Genomic DNA, 16,622 nt, shown 5'->3' with positions numbered 1-16,622 from the left:
ACTGTAACTCTCATACATCCAGCTGTACGCATATTCCTGAATTTCCTATAGAATAGAATAGAATTATACATATATTTGACTTTGTTCTGATATCTGCATTATATATCGGCCATCGGCAGCCCTGCTCTTTAAATACCGGCATCCGCCATAAAAAAATATCGGCCGACCACTAATGTTTATAAAGTGGTGAAATTCAACATTTTTTCACCTGATCTTTATTAAAAATAGGTCATTAAAAATGATCAATTATCGATATCGAATGTAATTTAACATTTTATCATAATATATTTTTCAGCTACATGGCCCAGCCCTTCTGAAAATGTTCACAATTAATGAATATTCCATTTACAAAACAGATGATGAACTGCCTGAGATGTCTAAAGAAACATAAGGATTTTCAAAAATATTAGAGTTGGACCAATACTGGAGTTTTTGAGACCAAGCCGATTTCATGGGGGTAAATTCACCCTTTACCGATATGGCAGCCAATATAGAACGTTTTTGAACTAGAATGAAAACCTTATTTTGAAGACCTTTTCTAAGTGGATTGTACACCAATATCACTGTTAAAAGGTACTCAGAAGGCTGCGTTTTCTAACAAAAAATTGTCAACCAATTCTAGTTAACATTGCTGAGAGCCGCTTCTTCTCTCTGACTCTGTGCTGCTTGCCACAGTATCATAAATTACAGCACTTTACACTGACAACAACAGATTACCACAAGCATTTTATGCAATTTTTTATGTAAAAAAAATCAATCAAGTTTTCATATTGGCACATAACAGTGAACATATCGATGTTCCAATACAATGTCAAGCCCAGCTGGTGACAGACCAGAAAAAGTGGTCTACAACACTATAAGGCTACTACACTAGGCACTACAGGTATCAGGGCCAATAACTTGGGAAATTAATATTATTATAAATGATCAAAATAATTAAATTATAGCCGACAATTTAACAGATAAATCGGTCCATGAAAACAATACTAATTTATTTGGAATTCTTATACAAAATTATTGATGGGCTTTATGTTCAATGAAAGGAAATGTATGTTTGTGAAGTTTTTTGATGAACTAGAAAAAAATAAAGAAAATATTTGAAGCATCAGAACTCTTGTTTCTGTTAACAATAGACCAGTTAGATCAGAGCTATGGAATATTAAATCATCCATCTTAGCTTCCTACATTAGCCTTTCTTAGCATCAGGTGTGTATAAGATATTCCTTTATTTATTCCCCTTTGGAGAAATTCAGGTTGACACAGCAGCAATAGGACAAAGTAGTGCAAAAACAGAGAACAAAGAATATCACAATAAAAATATTACTAATATTATTAATATTAGAAGATATAAAACTATAAATTAAAGTATATACACTATGCATTGTTCAAGTAGGACATGGAGTGCAAAATATAAGCAAATTATATTATATATATAATTTAATAAACTTATTGTTATCTGCCATTATAAGCAGGTAATTATCGGTTGTGTATCGGCTGAAAAAACTCCACATCGCACACTAAAATACACACAGAGGTCTACAACACAGCTTATTCAAACATTAAATACACACAGCGGTCTACTAGAGGCCTATTCAAATACAAAGTAGACAGTAGCCTACAACATCACAGCCATGCTTACCGGGAAGCGGGATCTAACATTGATTCTGGATGTTTCTCTCACCGAGTGTTGTCCCTGCCCAGCCTGCTGTAGTGTATTTATCAATTCCACCATAATCCAAAACTAAATAATCCAAACAGGTTAACGAACTCATCCTCTGCTGCTGTCCTTCGCCTTTTTGTTGTCAAACGCACAGCTCCATGTTCCCTACTTGTGCTTTCTCTCCACTTTACCGCCAACCTCCGTTAATAAAAACAAAGCAGTCCCGCCGCACGGAGCAATCAGTAGATGATGCAGTCCAGCCCATCATGTCACACCTCCACCGCCCGGCCACACTGTACACTGTCAATGGGCCACACACAGGGAGAGGGGAGCGGGTTGCATTTCAAAATAAGACAGAAAATACGTTTCCCTAAGACATAAACGCGCCCTTAAAATACAGGAGAACTGGCTGGCTGTGAGAGACAGTCCGGTACACAGAGCCTGACTACGGGGCTGCCGCCGACCTTACTCGTTATACCAGATCGGACGTTGCAGGCCCTGTGCCACAAACTACACGCTCTGTTTATACATTAAAACGGACCAAAAGCTCACTACAGTTTAACTAACTCCTGTTGCTCCAGCACTGGGTTAGCTAGGCTAACACTAACCTAAGCTAGCGTTGGCATAAATATATATAACGTTACTGTCAACGGTTGGCACTAGCATTAGCTGCTAATGGAAACCTAGTTTCTTGAGTTTACCTTCCAACTGATTAGCTAAACAAAACTTCAGCCAAAGAGGCGTTTGTATTATCCGTATGTGTGATGTGACATTATGTAACGTTATAGTGACGGAGAACTCTATTAGAGTTCACTGTGCGCGTCACTCCGTCACTCTCAGTTTGGATTAACGTACGTTGTTCAAATCCACCTTTCCTTTCTCACTAACCCCGCCCTCTTCCGCCTCCACACCCAATCACCTGCAACGTTGACTTTGGATTTTGAGCGACAGCTCAAACAAGCCACTTGATTAATAAATTAGCCATGAAATGGCATATTTTAATTTTAGGGGTTTTTTTTACGAACAAATATATCCCCCCAAGTTACTCTCATCCTGTGATAACAACAATAATAATATACATAAATAAACATTCTATAAAAAATGTATTAATTAAATATTTAAGCATAGTATATGGAAGCTTTACATTAGCGCTTTAATCTGGTTAGTTTTTTGTGTTTATGGGTTGCTCTTGGGTTTCTGATTGTAATTTTTGTTTTGTATATGTTTTAATCTGGAAAGTGCCTTTTGCTCAAAAATCTTGAATCATCTTGAAAAGAGCTTTACAAATAAAATGATTGTTATTACAGTATAGAAAGTCTAAATTTGGTGTACTGTACACAACACAACACAGATTAGGGATATATGTGAATCTGAAAAGGATGTCCAAAATTAAATAAAGTTCATGACAGGGGCAACTAGATTTAGCCACATGACATCTGGTGTTTGGTGTTCCTCTGCTGTTGATATCATAACCTCACAATTTTCCTGTAACATTATCTGTAAATTACCTCTCATAAATCCCGACAACAAAAGAAGCCAGGATTAAGTCAGGCAACACCTTTTCTTATTCAGCTCCAGCAAAATAAGATCTGCTTTCTCTCTCTCTCTCTCTCTCTCTCTCTCTTTCTCTCTCTCTCGCTCTGTCTCCCTCCCTCATTCACTCAAACACACGCTCACAGCCCACATGCTCATGCGCATGGAATGGCTGACTCAAACCTGACAGGTCAGATAGCTGGGTTTATACAGGTTTTCTGTACTAATCATAACTTATTTCAGCCTTGTTGGGGAATGGGGATACCTAACTGGTGCACAAATTAACTACCCAGGCCATATCACTCTCTCATCATCTGAAACTGGTTATACAAGGTCTGTCCTTAGGGGGACAAGCACAATGAGGTTGTCTCACACCACAATACCTCCATATTGTTCATTTTTGCAAAAACTTTCACGACATCTTGTTTGGTGTTTATTAATCACACCAGAAATCCCCTATATCACTGACTTCCTCCTTTCTCTCGCTGTCACATCAGACGGACCCAGACTATGTGGGCAGCATAGGAGAGACCATCAGGAAGAAGTGAGTAACTCTACATTACCTCCCATGGGGCAGTTTCACTATGATATTACTGTTGCTCTGTTTCATGTCTCCTTCTGTTACCTGTGGTTTCCGACAGCAGCCAGCGTCTCATGTATATGCCTTTTAAGTTTTAAACTTAGAATGTTCAGGTAAAAAAAAGAATCAGCTTGGTTCAATTTGTTATAGTTTAAACTGCAATCTTTATAAGTTAAAGACTGCAATTGAGAAGGGCGTCATTCACCTTGCTTACCCACTAAACTGGGTTTCATTTGTAGTAAGATATGGGATTTTCTTTTCACTCAGGACATGGAGAAAGTGAGATTTATGTGGACCTTTTTCAAAATATTGTAAAAGTAGACATAGAAAGGCATTTCTGTTTCTTTTCCTTTCTTCTACATCAATATCTAAAAGATTCTGAGCTTCTTAAATGTTTACTTCATTAAAAAGCATGTAATAACTCGCAGTTGTGACTCTGAAATACATTTGCAGTAAAGTTTGTGAATGTGTTAAAAAATGTTTCTTCGAAGATAAAAGTTGTACACAAATTATTTAAAGCTGCTCTAATCAATATTTTATATTAACAGTGACTGTGTGTAATGTGCAAGGTGAACAAATCCACAAGGAACTCCTTCTCTATACAGCGTTTTAGCATCTCTCAGCTCATTGTTTTGGTTTACACCAAAAACCGATTTGGTTGAGTCTCAAAGCTCTCATCAGTTGCCTCCAGCAGGCAGCTGTTTTCATTGAAAAAGCACTGCTCTGCACCAAACAGTACACAGACACAGTTAGGGCTGCCCCTAACGATTATTTTTATTATCAATTACTCAGTCAGCAATTTTCTCAACTAATCGATTAGTTGTTTGGTCCATGAAATGTCAGAAAATGGTAAAAAAGGTCCTAAAGCCCAAGGCGACGTCCTCAAATGTCCAGAAACCAGAAAATATTCCCATTTGAGAAGCTGAAATAGGGAAAATTTTGCCATTTGTTTTTAAAAAATAAGTCAAAATGATTCATAATATAATAGTTGACAGCTAATCCATTAATCAACTAATCGTTGCCACTGTAGACACAATTAGAGACTAGTGGTGCTATCCATTTGCCTCGTAAATCCCCCGCCCGAGTTGCTCTGCCGCGAGAATGTGACGTAATTGCCTGGCTTTTACCACTTATAGCGTTCCAGTTTGTCTTTGGGCATTACGAGTCAGAAAGAAGTGCAGCAGCTGTCTTGTTATAGCTTGTGGCTCATCTAAACAAGCTCAATGTGAAATAATAATAATGTTTTTCTACAGAAACACTAACATTTCAAGTAATTCCGTTATTGCAAGTCTTAAATTTCAATAATATTTTGCCATTTTCGCCTATTTCAATATCAACCTGTGCTGTGGCGTTTGTCTCGAGCCACCGGGGGCAGTGGCAGGCTAGTGTTATTGTTAGCTACATTAGCCTATTTAGCAAACCAGCTAGAAAACAAACAGCACAGCAACACCGTGCAATGCATAAATTGGTGACTGGACTAAAGCAGCAATGTAAACAAGTGTGTAAGAGCATTTAAAATTAAAATGACCAACGTAGTACAAATACAAAGAAAATACATCTCAATATGGGCGCAGCCATCTTTGTTTTGTGGGTCGTACGTTCGTCCTTGTTCAGCTCGGTGTACTGTGAGGAGCACCGAGCTGAAATTACGACCAAAAGGGGGTGTGTCTCGGTGAAATGTCGCGAGTGTATTAAAAGTGTATTAATATGCAATGTTCAGTGAATGCAAACAGTGGAGTGAACTTTATGGAAATCAACATTTAGAGTTCCAACTGTGTGTGTGTGTGTGTGTGTGTGTGTGTGTGTGTGTGTGTGTGTGTGTTAAAAACACAAGTGCTGATTGTGGTGGGCTTGAAAGGGTTTGTCTGTAGCTGGGTGTATGAGTTTATTCTGAATAATGTGGCCAAACTGTACAGACATGTGGTCTGGTCTGAGCTATCACCACAGTAAAACCACCTACAGGTGTGGTCTGGCTGATCTATATACACTCAGGTTGTAATGCATTGTGTGCTTTGTGTGTTTTCCCTCTTCAGATAAGATATCCAGACACAGATTGTATGTTAATAGCAGGAGTGAACAGGGTTACAAAGCGAGTTTCATTAACCAGGTAATCATTATGCCCTGTCTCATGTTATGCAACTGGAAAGTCTCTGAATGTTGGCTCGCAAGCAGTTTCTGAAGGAATAGTTATGACTGAATATGAACTCGTGCTGATGTGCATTTGAAATTAAACAATTAGCATCTGATTTATAGCTGCGACCAGCAGCAGTGTAGGCCTCTCTGCCGATCCCCTTTCCCACCCCTTTGGTGCTCACAGTTTTCAGACTAGGAGGCTGAATTTGGCATGGAGTCAAGTGTGTGTGTGTGTGTGTGTGTGTGTGTGTGTGTGTGTGTGTGAATGCATTTACATGTGGGTGCATGTAATATAGCAATAATACTGCACATTTGCACTGTTCCTACAATCATTTTGTGTTGATTCTAGTGGCCTCTGTGGACTAAAGCGGTAGCAGTTCTACCACCTCCTTTCATTGATTTCTGGAGGAATCCAACCTGGTGACAGGCACTAAGAATAACTATACAGAAATCAGTCCCACCAATATTTTGTGGGCTTTTTTGGGGATTGTTGCAGCCTAAAATGCCTGATTTCATGGCAGCTTTTATAAAAACATGCAATGTTTTTAGGCAGAATATGAAAATTGCAAAAATAGTTGCAATGTTTTTGTATAATTCATTTAAAATCAAAGGCAACTTTGGGGTGTTCCTAGTAACCCCACCAAAAAGGTGGAAATGATGACATCAATTTGACGACGTATGGCTCAACGTTAGGCGATGTTGAACGGGGGGAGCGTGGTGGCTGAAGACAAACAGGAGGCAGGAAAGCAGGCGATGATCCTGAGGCAAGTTTTCAGAGAGGTTTTCCGAGTCATATCTAGCACTCAGGTTGATGGTGAGCAGACTGGGAGGGATGCAGCTCAGCTGGGTGCCAGGCCCACACCAACAGACTCACAGACAACTACAAACACAGACAGAGACAGACAGGGAAAGACCGTGAGACACTAAACACTGGAGCGCTGTCACAGCCATAACATGTGTGTGTTTAGACAGCTTTACACAATCCATATATAAAAGCCCTCTAATATATCACATTGAGCATGAGTGATTGTAAAACTAACTGTTGTAACAAGGAAGTTAGATAAGGGTACAAGTACAAATACAGATTTTGATAAAGCATTTCCTGTTTTAAATTTGCACTTGTGCAGATTTTCTTTCTCTCTTTTTGTGCCGCATCAGTAATGGAGTCACTTGTGTGCACGTTGTATTTACACTCTGACTACAGTACAAGTCCTGAAACCTGACCTTGAATGTTAAAAGTTAATAATAATGTTAACCCTGGCTGGAGTCCTTACATGCATTTGAAGTGTTGCCTTGAGCCAGATTCAAACAATGTCACCTGGCTACAGCGGGGGTCATGTCATGAAGTGATGTTTAAATGATTAACATCGGAGTCAGAGGGAAGTCATACAAAATAAGGTAGTGATCAGACCAAATGTACAACAAGAATACACATTTAGAATATGAAGATGAAGGGACCCAAACAGTAGGGGGAGCGGCTGCCCCGTGTCCGTGGGTGTGTTGAATAATTGCATTGAAAAACTGAATTTGAATAGCATAATTTGGATTTGAAATTATTAGTTTAATACTGAATTTGAGCCTCACTAAAAATTCAACTTTTTATGTACTTTCAAATTCAGTTCTCTAAATTCAGTTTCAGTTCTCTAAATTCAAATGTTGTAATCTCAACTCAATTTCAAACAACTAGATTACACTTTTAAGGTCACAGACGGGTCAAGGTGTTCAGTAAGAGCAATCGAGTGCAGATGTACAGAGCTCCTTTTTGGCTAAGCAGCACGTTTGTTTTGAACATTTCCTGGACCTGTAGACATTGGCTATCAAAAACATGCTTAAAGGAGACATATTATTCCCCTTTTCAGGTTCATAATTGTATTTATTTTTATTTTTATTTTGGTTTCGTGTGTGAACCACTTCGTGTTGGACTGTTTTCACAACCTCGGTCAGTACAACACTGGACTGGCTGAAAGACTGTTCCTGGGGCACAGCTGCCCCACTGGGTCATAGCAGTGAGACACAAGGGCCCCCGGGCACGGCTCAGGGCTCCCAACAAGCCCCCTCCGGTGACCCGGATTTGCCATCCAGTCCCCCGCAAACTGAACTTGTTGCTCCTGCCTCTTCTCCTTCACCAATCCGGCCACGGAGAAATCGCAGACCCCCTGCCTATCTGAGAGACTTTGTTTGCCCCCTCGGGGACGAGGGACTTTGAAGTGGGGGGTGGGGTAGTGTAACGGGCTGTGTATTCACTGTGGTTGTTTGTGTTCAGTTAGGTTGTACTGCAGTGTATGGGTTGCTGGAGGTCTGAGGGGTGGCGCTGTCAGAGGCTGTGGAGCCTGTCAGTCAGGACAGTTGCCATGGCAACGGGGTGTGTGAGAGAGCGCCTGTGATTGGTGTATTGTTCGTTGTTGTGGGGCTCCGAGGAGTGAGAGTTGGGAGAGATGTTGAGTGTTAAAGTTGATAGCGATATCTGCCTGTTTTTATTGTTTTGGCGTTGGCTACGGCCTACAGTAGCCTGTGTTCAAGCTGTGGACAATAAAGACCAGCTAAACCAGCTCCTGCTTATTCATTATTCCGGGTCGCTACAATATATATAATTAATATAGCAGTAACACACACACACACACACACACACACACACACACACACACACCTGAGCGAAGCAGGAGAACAACAAAGCTAACGCTAGCTGAGATAACTTTAGCACGTCACAACTAATTGGGTCTTTTGGTTGGATTTGAGAGTTAAAATTGATCCTGCCTAATTCCCGCCCCTTTATGCTCTGTGCTCCAATAACTGTTGAGCAAGCTCCACCCCTTTTGAAACCCTTTCCCGACTTAGGTATGCTATGTGCTAGGCTATGTTGAAAGGACACCCACATTATGAAGATGTTTGAAAGATAAAAGCAACATGTACATAGTTAGCTAATGTTAGCAAGACACTAGCCAACTAGCTAGCTATTCTACGGGATAGTTTGCTAGCATTTTGCTACAGAGCAATGTTGGCTAACTAGCTTATCTACATGAATCGTTTGCTAGCTAGTTACATATGATAGCTAATGTTAGCAAAACATTAGTTAGCTAGATAGCTAATTTACATCAATTGTTAGTTAGATAGTTAGCGAACATTAGCTGACTTAAGATGTGACTACATATATGTTGCTTTTATGTCGCTATTTAATTGTCTTAAAAATGTGGTTGTCTTTTTAACATAGAAAAGCTAGCACATAGCATATCTAAGTCCAGGAAAGGAGGAAGCTGACCGTGGTTCCAAAAGGGGCCAGACTTATGGTGCGTTCCCACGCCAATATTCACCTTGTGTTACTTGCGCTAGTTTATACCCATCACCAAAGTTAACAGTCACAATTGCTCAACTGTTTGTGTTTTGCTGCTGAAGACTGTGGGTAAGCATCTGTTTCTTTGCAGTTTTCCCAAGGAGGTGCAGTCCGGGCTAATGGAGGTTGTCTCTCCTTCACAGTATTACTACCCTGACTTCACCAGCCTCCGAGAGACCTTTGGCGACTCCAAGGACAGAGTCAAGTACATTTACCATTTCTGTTACTATTTATTTGAAATCCTAGAATTTGTAGATGGTCCAGAGACGATTTATATCCCGAGATATAAAATCATGAATTAATCTGCACTCTAAAAAAAATGTTTTGGCTCAACGTAAAAAATGAACAAATTAATTAATGAAAGTCTTTTTTGAGTTATGGCAACTTCTACTGAAATTATGTTCAACAAATGTACTACATTGATTCAGTGGAATTGGCTTTCCTCTAAAGGTATTTTTAATTACTTCTTACTTAATAATTGGTTGCATAAACACAAGTTTTTACATTGATTAGGCAACTCTTAAAAATGAACTTATTCCACATTACTTATGTCAACACAACTCATTATAATAATAATGTTTGCAAGGTTTATCTAAATCAATAAATTAGAACGTTTATCTTGCAACCATGCATTTATATGAGGGGTGACAATAGGTCCACTGAATGACTTTTTAAAATGTGTGTAGCTCAAGCTGCAATACAACAGTTTTAGCAGTGGAAGTGAAGAAGTGGAAGAAATAAAGATAATGGAAGAAGTAAAAGACCTCAACAATTAATGTTTGTGTGTGCACCGTGTCTGTTCTTAGATGGCGAACAAAGCAGAACCTGGACTTCAGCTTCCTCATGCTCTATGCTCAGGATAAAGGGACCTATTATGTTCAGGTAGGAGGTCAAAGGTCAACTCCCAAATTGTAGATAGATTTGAAAAATTGAATAAAATCAAATGATACAACCACCACAAATAAACAAACTAATCTCCAACGCAGCTCCCAGGAGCCCCTGTTGTTACCTTATGAAAACTCTCATTTGCTTTTACACAGTGTTCTAGATCTAGAGAGGACAAAAAAGGGGGCACATTTTACATTTCCAGCACCAGCAGTTTGTATGAAACAAACAGAGGCACAGCTGGCTAGTCATCATGAGCAGTAGTAGCCCCCCGTGTTCAAACAGGAAGAACAAACACAACCTAAAACTACAGCAGAAGAAGACGTCACACCGCCACCCACACACTTTACTTACAATAGATGACTGACCAGTGCAGAGTAAAGACCCAATTAAAAGAGCTACTTAGTGCTTACTTGAAAGAAATGAGGAAAGTGTGGTATTATACATTGAAGTGTGGTTGTGCAATCCCTATGCTACAGTAGCTTTGTCCCCCTCCCTGACAGTGACTTACCCAGGAGCATTTACCAAATAGTGGCTACTTATTGAAATGACTTTTGAAGCTGAGTTTTTGTGTTTTCCAGTTAGAGGATGATATTGTTGCAAAGGCAGGCTACTACAATGACATGAAGACCTTCACCACCCAGGAAGCATCCAAGGAGTGGCTCTTCCTGGAGTTCTCGCAGCTTGGATTTATAGGTGTGTGTAAAAAGCGTTAAAGCGTTTAATGTGGTTTAATCCATATGTTTTGTGCATACTGACAATAAGATGCATATGTGTTGCCTGTGATCCTCCAGGCAAGATGTTTCGGACGCGTGACCTCCCGATGATTACGGAGTTCTTCCTGATGTTCCATAGAGACAAACCCATCGACTGGCTGTTAGATCACATTCTGTGGGTGAAAGTCTGCAACCCAGAAAAAGACACAGTAAGTCAGTTGTTAACAGGGTTTTTACAAAGACTGGAATCCAATAATCTGAATTTTAGGTCTTAAAATGTCTTAAATATGATTTGGACAAGTCTTAAAATTGGATTAATGAAGTTAAAGTTACTTGTATAAAGTTGCATTTTTCGGACTTGCTTTTAAATGTGTTTTGGGGGGAAATTTGTATTTATCATGCTGTAACAACTAAAAAACACACACGCTTACATGGAACCAATACCAATTTTTCTTTATATCCTTCAAACGTAACGGAACCTTAATTCATATCATTTGTAACAGCTGTGTTTACCCTACTACTCATGACAAATTGGCTGCTGTGAAAAAGGTCTATTGCATTCACAATGGTCTTAAATTGAACCTTTTGAAAGCTACGTGTAGGGCCAAATATCCAGATAAAGAATGGGGTAAGAGTGATTTCCATTTAATGTCAATGTCACTACAATATCGTCATGACATAGTGCAAGTACAAAAAGTTATTCTGCCCATGCACACATTATGAAACTTAGTGGTTGGAGATATTCTGCATAAGAAACCAACTTTCAAGTAAGCAGACAAAAATTGATGCAAGTTATGCAACAGACTATAAACAAATGCAAATACATAAATAAAAACAAATACATTATTTTACACACTGTTGTAAAATAAAGCAATTTTATTATTGATCTTTATTGGCCTTTGTTAAAGTCTCTACACTTTTTATGGTTCTCTAATTTTCAGGCGGTAGTACCACAAGATTATTCATTCTCTTTTAATAACATTTAATACATTTGGTTTATTCTTATGTAATGAAACATAAAACTACAAGTGTAAACAGTGTCCAAATAATTCTGGATTAAGTTTTTCTAACTCCGAATATGTTCCCCATTCTAAATTGAGGTCTTGCTCAGCCTTAAACTGAAACTGTGATCATTTAAAATCTTTTTAAAAATTTAAAAACAAAAATTCAATTTAGGATGAATACAAGTTTAATAGTTTGAAGTCTTGTGACTTTGACCCACACTGAGCAAAGCAGATTAGTTATGTGCAAGAGTTAGAAAGAAAGAATTAATTTAGAGTGATTAGGACAACTATAAAGCCCGTATATTAACATCGTAATTCATGTACAGCTTCCTTACTTACTATCAGTAGGAAGTAATAAGGGGGTAAATGAGGGAAAACTCTTTTGTAGTTGTAGAATATGATCATGCAGAATAAGACATTAATTATATAGTAGGAGTATAGTAATGAATAATAAAGAGCCAATTTGCTACTTATATGCACGTTAATAAGCAACTAGTTAATAGTGAATATGTGTACCTTAATAAACTGATACTAACATTTTTATTAATGAGAATACAGGCAGTGCATTTAACAGTTATCAACAATACTGATCATAACAAAATACGAACCACAGTATGAGAGAGAAAAAAGAGAAAACTGTGTTGCTCAAAACTGTGTACACATTTTACAATATACGCCCCTTTAAAATAACAATAACAGAAGAAAAAAACAAATTGCCACCCACCCCCACCCCCACCCGGTCATTGTTGCGGTCATTGTACAAAATTGCAAGGTCATGCAGAATTAACAGGGACTGGTTGAATTCACGGTAATTGTTGTCATCCCAACTTCCTAGATTGTAAAATGAAGGGTTTGAGGGTCCAAGTCACACAGGATCCACACTTAGAGGATCCCACACATCCACGCACTGAATCTTTTCTGAAAGGACTATTGACAGAACTAGAGCAGGTTCTTCAGTGGAGTATAGCTGATAGTGAAGTAGAGTTTATGTGTCACCTCACACCCTTCACATCGTGCCCTGCAGTAACCTGTATGCTTGTGTGTTGTCTTATCCAGAAAGACTGTAACAAACAGAAGGCATTGCTCAAGCAGAGGTACAAACCCTCGCTCTTCCAGCACGTAGGCCTCCACTCCTCTCTGCCTGGCAAAGTGCAGCATCTGAAGGTGAGTGCACCTCTGCTCTCAACGTGCTAATGCACTCAGTCAGCAGTTTAGATACATCAGATAGATATTGATTGGTAAAAACCATGACGACAGTTGAAATGAATGATACAGTTTTTCACACGTTTCGTGGCCACCGTAGTTCCTCCTTTGCACTTATCTTATTAGAGTGAAGCGAGGGAGTTGCAAGTTCACCGCTAGATGCCACTAAATCCTACACACTGGACCTTTAAGACTGTGGTCCCCATCCTTCTATCACTGAGGAAACTCCCCCACCAAATTAATTTTTTTATTGATTTTTTAGGAAGTTTGTGTAAAAGACGCACCTTGGACGAATTTGAGAAGATTATTTGACGTTATAGAAGAGGAGTTTTCCTGGATATCTTTTGGAAGTTTTTGTTCTGTCTGTTTTTATGTTTAACAATCATACATAATAGGCTTCTTTTGACAAATTCAGTGTTTCCTTCTCATTGTTCTATCAGCTCTTTGGTTGTTTGAACTTGTACTTTTCTAAAACAGGGCGAAGCGTTTATAAGTGAAGGCTCTGTGAATATAGCTTGTGTTCAGCTCTTCAAAGTTTATATCTTAGATCATAATATAATCTTTAAAAATAACTATTTAATGTAGTTATATGTACATTATATACAGCTTTTTCTATACAGATGTGATTGATAAGGAACATTGCACAGGTCACAGCAGGAGGTATTAGCACTGTGTCAAAAATAAATAATCCTACAGTATATATCCAGCAGTTTGACACTGTTTGGCTAGTCAGAAAGTTCCAATTGTTTATTCAAATGAAGAAATCAGTTCTGTGGAAGCAGACAGCAGTTAGGTTAAAGGTTTTTATAGATGTTGACTTCCTCTCCAGGATAAGGACTTTGGGAAGCAGGCTCTGCACCAGGCCCACAATAACCCAGCTGCAGAGCTGAGCAGCAGCCTGAAACATTACCAGCAGCACAGTCTGAACAGAGCTTACAGAGGAGAGGACTTCTTCTGGGCATTAACACCCTTCAAGAATGACTTCATCCTCTTCAGCTTCCCCCAGCCAATCCACATATCAGGGTCAGTTTGAAATCTATTTTTAAAAGTACATTTTCTAAACCTGTCCACGAGAATGTAATCAAGATCAGTAAACCCAGTTGGTAGAATATTATCCATGAAGAAACGGAAAAGAGGTCTGACATAACTTTAGCTTCATGTTTCTAGATAAGGGATGATGACTGTACAGAGTTGTATAGGGAAACGTCCTCCTGCTATGTGAGTGCTGCAACCAACACCTCATTCAGAAAACGCAAAGTAAGTGAGAAAATGTAGACATGGAGGAGGACCACACAGCAAAACACTAGCTAACTAGATAACTAATCTACACCAATTGTCAGCTGGCTAGTTAGCTAGTGTTTTGCTCATGGATACATAAAGTGAACTGGATACAGCTAAGCTCCGGTTTTACCGACGCTTTTTGCGCAGTCTTTTTGGGCCGCCATTGCTGTAATTACACAGTTCGTCCACTATGTCAAATTGGCTTGCCCTGTCATTGTTGGGTGGCTCTCTGGTTCACAGGATGCTGTGAGCTGTATCTGTTTGTCAATAGGAATGTTTAACCTGCCTCCTGACATTTAAGGTTCCCAAGTCATTCACACAGCTGTTTACCTGCTCTCTGTACAACCACTCCTCCTTTTACCAACACACTCAAATGCTTTAGGCAGAATTACCCTGCTAATGTTTTTGTAGTTTAGTGCCATTGAAGAATTGGCTGTATAAAAGATAAACCACCAAACCACCAAATGAGGGATGAGAAAATGACATTCCTGTTTGTGTTAGAGAATGAGTTTGTTTTGTTTCTCTTTTTTTTATGATGATGATTTTATGGTCCTACAGTTGATGTATCTAAATGTTTGTTTTGCTCTGACTGATGGCTGATGTAACACAGCAGCAATTCAGCCTTTTGCTTTTTTATTTGCCTTTCTAAAACACTTGGTGTTCACAGGTCTTTCCTGAGTAACATATCTTTTTGTGAAGGAGGCGATGCAATTTTAGTGTGTTTGGAAACATCTTGAAATAGATTTGCTGGTTACAGTACACTCTTTAATGTGAAATACTGGCAGGGTCAAGAAATAAAGTTTAAATGGAAGTGACAGGGATGATGTTATTTGGAAGTATTGTTCATCATTGGCTGAAGTTTCAGTCTCTAGTCCAGCGTTATGGCATTTTGAAGGAAACTAAGGCACCATTTACACCAGTGTTGTCCTCTTCACTGTAGGTACCTGTTTCGCAGTGGAAATATTGAGACGAGTGGAGATAAATTCTACAACACCACAGTGGAAGTGCTTCCAAGCAAAGTGAGTAACCTGCCTGTGTGTGTGTGTGTGTGTGTGTGTGTGTGTGTGTGTGTTTCTGTGCATGTCTGTTCTTTGGTTCCATTACTGTCGTCGAGCAGGTCTTGGTTTTCATCTCAGGTGTTGAGTCCTCAGGAAGGGATGGCAGGGCAACAGGAAACACCCACCACAACAAGCTATCTGCTATCACTCCACTGCCTTCCTCTGCCTCTGTGTGTGTGCGTGTGTGTGTGTGTGAGACAGTTGACACTTCTGTCACACCAAAGGGGAAAAGTGGTCATGCCGCAGGTGACCTTTGAGTAAAGTTAGACAGACATGGAATCGCTGTGTGGAAGATAAGAGGGAAACCACGTTACACAAGATGAGTCCAGGTCCAGAGGCTTCACATTGCACCCCAGACTGAACCATTTCTCACATGGAATTATGACCAGAAACAGATTGATCAAGAACAGGTCATTGTTGTCTATTACTGATCAAACTGACCAAATATTAAAAAATAAATACCAACATGATCAGTGATCAGTGACCACTGAGAGTATTACATCCAGACCATTTCATACCATCGTGGCAGAGTCTAGATTTGGACAGCAACTGACGACTACTTTTAGTATTGATTCATCTGTCAAGCATTTTCTCAATTAAGCCATTAGATGTTTGGTCAGGAAATAATAAATATGTGAAATATGCAGTTTCTCAAAGACGAAGGTGGTGTTCTGAAAATGTCTTTTGTCCACAACCCAAAGATATTCAATTTACTGTCATGGAGGACTAAAGAAAGCAGAATATATTCACATTTGAGAAGCTGAAATAAGAGAATTTGGATATTTTCTTTTAAAGAATGACTCAAAACGATTAATAAATGATTAAAATAGTTTGAGATGAATTTAATAGTCGACAGCTAATCAATGAGTCGTTGCAGCTCTAGTCCAGATCATGCGTAGATCATTTATTCACAGGGTCACACAGACGCAGTACCAACTACCAAACTAATTCGACATTTAATACATTTTTTTTTTACATTTTCATTACCTTTATTTCAAATTTCATTCATCATTTCATCATCATTCATACAGTCATGCTCCCCAGAAGAACTAGACCAACAACAATAACAAACCAGCTTTACTAAGCTATAGATACCCGTATCATCAGTATGTCAGCTGTAATGGAGATCACAGCCTGGAGGGTCCATTAGCAGTGCTTCACAGCTTAAGCCCTTCAGGCTCATGGTGTAATGGCTCCAAACGAGGAGTGGCAGCATGTCTAACATCAGTTCATTCACTGAG

The 16,622-nt window shown here is 39.2% G+C and overlaps 1 protein-coding gene across 3 annotated transcripts in view; it reads left to right on the top strand.

Annotated features, from left to right (window-relative positions):
* The window catches only part of zgc:154054 (Alpha-1,3-mannosyl-glycoprotein 4-beta-N-acetylglucosaminyltransferase B-like), a 35,124-nt gene that overhangs the window by 6,822 nt on the left and 11,680 nt on the right, over positions 1–16,622 (top strand). For all 3 annotated transcript variants that reach the window (XM_051420849.1, XM_051420850.1, XM_051420848.1), the window contains 8 exons: positions 3,691–3,737; positions 9,326–9,439; positions 10,041–10,116; positions 10,701–10,815; positions 10,914–11,044; positions 12,896–13,003; positions 13,872–14,065; positions 15,264–15,342. In XM_051420849.1, coding sequence (XP_051276809.1) covers positions 3,691–3,737; positions 9,326–9,439; positions 10,041–10,116; positions 10,701–10,815; positions 10,914–11,044; positions 12,896–13,003; positions 13,872–14,065; positions 15,264–15,342 — 864 coding nt within the window. The remainder of the gene's footprint in view (positions 1–3,690; positions 3,738–9,325; positions 9,440–10,040; positions 10,117–10,700; positions 10,816–10,913; positions 11,045–12,895; positions 13,004–13,871; positions 14,066–15,263; positions 15,343–16,622) is intronic.

The sequence above is a fragment of the Dicentrarchus labrax genome, unplaced genomic scaffold (assembly GCF_905237075.1).
Source record: "Dicentrarchus labrax unplaced genomic scaffold, dlabrax2021, whole genome shotgun sequence".
NCBI classification, from domain to species: domain Eukaryota; kingdom Metazoa; phylum Chordata; class Actinopteri; family Moronidae; genus Dicentrarchus; species Dicentrarchus labrax.
This window is presented reverse-complemented; position numbering and strand designations above follow the sequence as displayed.